This window comes from Lottia gigantea (genome assembly GCF_000327385.1).
Source record: "Lottia gigantea unplaced genomic scaffold LOTGIsca_74, whole genome shotgun sequence".
Taxonomy (NCBI): domain Eukaryota; kingdom Metazoa; phylum Mollusca; class Gastropoda; family Lottiidae; genus Lottia; species Lottia gigantea.
In genome coordinates, this window is record NW_008710478.1 from 61,549 (window position 1) to 66,177 (window position 4,629).

A 4,629-nucleotide genomic window follows, 5' to 3' on the forward strand; every position below is an offset into this window, starting at 1 on the left:
TTGACTAATGTTGCTCTGACTTATATAATTTGGCTTTGATTGCTGTTAGGAGAGGAATACTTCAGCTTTCTCCACATGATTGTAACAATTGATATTTTCAACTTTCAGCGTATATACCTCGCAGTCAGCGTAATGCATTATCAACTTCTGACTTAAATAATACATCATCTAGTCTAGAGGGTAGTTCTAATCTATCTCGTACCAGTTCTCTTCGAAGTCGCTTACGTAATGGTGAAGTTGAAACATCAGGAGATGCTAAAGATACAACAGATGACAGAAAAGGTTGGTATCTTCTTTCATTTTCCCAAAAGAGGTCAAGAAAAAATCTTCGGATATTTCTCCCTGCTGTGATGTCGGTGTGGTGACATAAGCCCCTGTATGCTTCCATTAACTGTTTGATATTGAAAAAGAATAAACTTATGCTGCTGTCCCGGCAAAATTTCCCTCATGGCACACCGCATGGTGTTGGCGTTTCAGGAAGAACTTTTATTTCATTTCAAGTTTTTGAATTTAATGCAATCTTGATAAACTTGTATGTACGCAACAAGGATATATTTTTGTGAATTGAAATATTTTAGGATTGATAGCCTTTGAAAAGTTGTACACAAATCATAAATTATGTGTTTAGATATTAGGCTCGGAAGGTATCAGCCCTGGATCATAGGATTTTGTTTATTTCAGAAAAATCTAGTAGTGAAAGAGACACACCAGACGGCGAGAAGAAAGAGACTTCTGCTATAAGAGCCAGGAGAGCCAGACGTGAACGAAGGTCAACTGGTATCGTTAATTATAGTCCTGAGGTTAGTTGGGATATTTTATACAAACAACTGTTTTTAAGGAGGATAACCATTTCGATTCTCAAAGATCCTGGATGATTTTCCTCTGCATTAGCTATGGGTATTTTTCCTTTTTTGGATCATCCTGATTATAAGAGGTTTTCCTTATATGTGCAAATGTTTTTGTGCAAAAAAGACATGGTATCCCTTTTCTTTACTATACTGTATCTCTTATGCCACTTGAAATTGCCTTTCTTCATAAGCTCAATTATCTAGATTGTTTGTGCTAAATATATATTTGATTGTTCTAATTTTAGAATGAAGAAGGAGAGAAAGAAAAAGAAAATAAACCAGAAGATGAAAAGAAAGAACAAGATGTAAGTCATGTTTTATTTTCTCTTTAATTCTAATTAGACAGAATTACAATGATTAGACCGAATCAGGAATTCCATCTAGACCAATTTCCAATTCAACTCAATTCCAATATGATCAGCTTGAATTCAAATTCAATCACATTCCAATTAGGTTGAATTCCAAATAGACTACATTCCAATTAGGTTTAATTTTAATTAGATTGCATTTCAATTAGGTTGAATTTTGATTAGATCACATTCCAATTAGATTTCGTTCTAAATAGACTACATTCCAATTAGGTTGAATTCCAAATAGACTACATTCCAATTAGGTTGAATTTTAATAAGATCACATTCCAACTAGACTGAATTCTAATTAGACTGGATACATGATTGTCAATCTACAGAAAGGCAAATATACTGATAAAACTTCACAATCACTGACAGTTGTAGGTTTTTGTTGCTTTAACAATGAACTATCTGATGTCTCTCGGCCAAGACATTGTATTCAGTAAATTAACTCATTTTTACATCATCATAAGATACAATACTGATCACCTTTGATTAAATTTTTGGAAATATTTGAAAGCAAATTTTTGTTTTTGTAAATCTGTATTTGCTTGTGTTCAGTCATTTAAATAAGTCAGGAAACTTAGTGTTAGTAGAATATTTCTAGAGCTGTATTTGTCTTCAAAAATGTGATGTTCCTCTGTTGGTTTGCTAAATTTTGGGTAAAAACTATACTTTACATCAGTTGTCAGTTCTACATTCCTGCAGAGTGTCCACATACTTTCTCATGTTTTATTTAGTGTTTTATCTATATCGAAGTATTACAGCAAATATAAATATTATTATTTGATTAGGCCAAGATAATTGATGAATTACCTATACCTTGTTAATAGAATGAGCTGTGTGAATTCTTAAAAACTCAAATTAGGGGTTTAACTTTTTCCAATATTTTTCAATCAACTTCACAATGAGATATAATTCTTGATGAGATTGTTATCTATACTTGAACCAGACCTCAAAAAAAATATTTTAACAACCGGCCTTCAGTAATGTGGTTTCCCACTGTTGGTTTGCTACATATTGAGTAAAATTTAACCCTTTCTTCAGTTTTGATAATTTAGGATGTTATATAATTTTTGATGAGATATTCTCTATAAGAGAGCCGGACTTCCAAAATTAAAATTCTACTATCTGTATGTCAACATGATAAGTGATCATTGATATCAGACACTATTGACAGATATTAGCTAATCAAACAATGTATATTATATAGATAAAGCTATAGAGTGTAGACAAGTGGGATTATTCTTGAATTAAACTAGGGGTGAAACAAGGTTACTCTCTGACACCTTCATTCTTTATATTATTTATACAAATTATTGAACATAAAACAGGGTGGGTTCATAATACAAGACAGGTCAATACCTTGTGTTGTTTTAACTAATTGTAGAGGAACTGGCTTGTAGGGGATATGGGTTGTAGAGGAAATGGGTTGTAAGGGAAATGGGTTGTAGAGGAAATTGGTTGTAGAGGAAATGGGTTGTAAAGGAACTGGGTTGTAGAGGAAATTGGTTGTAGAGGAAATTGGTTGTAGGAGAACTGGGTTGTAGAGGAACTGTGTTGTAGAGGAACTGGGTTGTAGAGGAACTGGGTTGTAGAGGATAATGGTTGTAGAGGAACTGGGTTGTAGAGGAAATGGGTTGTAGGGGAACTGGGTTGTAGGTGAAATCGGTTGTAGGGGTTTTGGGAGATAACCCTTTATGGATAATAGTTGTTGCTTCATTACCAATGTAACATGTTGACAATAGTACTCGCCTCTTTATCAAGCAATGTCTTTTGAATTCAAACTGCAATTACTCCCATCAGGAGCTGTAGAATATTCACGATTTTCAAACCAGGACAGACGTTTGCCATTTTATGTTATGTGTTCATAACTTCAACAAACACACAAAACTGTTACAAAAAATATGTACATGCAACTCCTTTTGCTTGAAAGTCTTTTTGATTAGTTAAAAAGTGAACTGCAGGGAGTCTACAATCACAAACTGATATTTATGCCTCCAATCAGACAATACTGGCTAATACAGCTAAATCAACATCCCTTCAGTTGAGGAATATCTAGGTTGAAAGATTGCCTCAAATCTTAATCTACATTGTCAATATTGACTTGGAATTTCTCCAATTATATTTATGGTTTTCAGTGTACACATAGGCTTTGTTTGTCAAGAGGATTTTCGTTTGATTAATGTTATCCATATAAAACTCATATATATATTCCCTTAGTGCACACTGCATGGAGTGGCCCATCTTGATAAGCCCAATCATAGGGCATAAAAGTTTAGGTAGACAATAGATATCAATGGTAATTAACAAGGTTCAATATTGTCCATGTGCAAACTGTATAACCCCTATTCATTAGCCCTATCATGGAGCAGAATAGTGGAATGTTCAAAGTTTAGGGCAACCTGTGTTCTTATGTAGACAATAGATATCAATGGTGATTATCGAGGTTCAATATTGTCCGTGTGCAAACTATATAACCTCTAGGTATTCATTAGCCCCTATCATGGAGCAGAATAGTGGAATGTTCAAAGTTTAGGGCAACCTGTGTTCTTAAGTAGACAATAGATGTCAATGGTGATTATCGAGGTTCAATATTGTCCATGTGCAAACTGTATAATCCCTATTCATTAGCCCTATCATGGAGCAGAATAGTGGAATGTTCAAAGTTTAGGGTAACCTGTGTTATAATGTAGACAATAGTGGTGATTAACAAGGTTCTATTCCTATATCATATATCTATAACAGTTAGACTATTAGTTTCATAACAATAACCTCATTCAATCTCCTCTCAAATCTGAAGGTTAAAGTCAGAACATTATCCGTATAGAATGCTGATTTTGTGTGTAAATGCCCCTTTGCCCCTTCTCTACCTTCACTGGTGCCGTCACTGTTTGTGTACTTTTGATTTTAAACCTTATATACTTAGTAGTAATTCTAATGCTCTATTTAAAAGGGTAAGGTTCAAGAAATGTTCTCATAATTTGTTATGTTGTTAACTTGCCCTTGGTCATGTTCTACAGAAAAGTGAGACAGGGGATAAATAATAATGTATTGTAAATTAAGTATATTTTTCAAGAAATTTTTATATTATATATTATATGTACCAATTGTTAGAGCATAGCCCTTGTTTTACTACAGTGGTTCCAAACCTTTTCAACCTTTACACCCTGGAGCAATCATACCCCAAAAATTGGTTTCATCCACATTTACAGCATGTGATGATGGGAGGTGCTCTCTCAATTCTAAATAGGTATTTCTCATACACCAGTTGGCCACACCCCTGACACTCTAGTCCCACACCCCCACAGGGTGAAAACACCCCAGGTTGGGAACCAGGGTTCTACTATAATTATTGTCAATTAAGTATATGTTAATTGCTGAATATTTATTTTGTGAATTTTCTACAGGCTTTGGTGTTGGATAGATTA

At 34.1% G+C, this 4,629-nt stretch overlaps 1 protein-coding gene across 1 annotated transcript; it reads right to left on the reverse strand.

Annotated features, from left to right (window-relative positions):
• Positions 1–2,570: 2,570 nt before the first annotated feature.
• LOTGIDRAFT_82591 (hypothetical protein) lies at positions 2,571–2,891 on the reverse strand (the record flags this gene model as incomplete). The annotated part of the gene is made up of 1 exon (XM_009066178.1): positions 2,571–2,891. A coding segment is annotated over one exon (321 nt), but the record flags the coding sequence as incomplete, so codon positions are not given.
• Between the last annotated feature and the right edge of the window lie 1,738 nt (positions 2,892–4,629).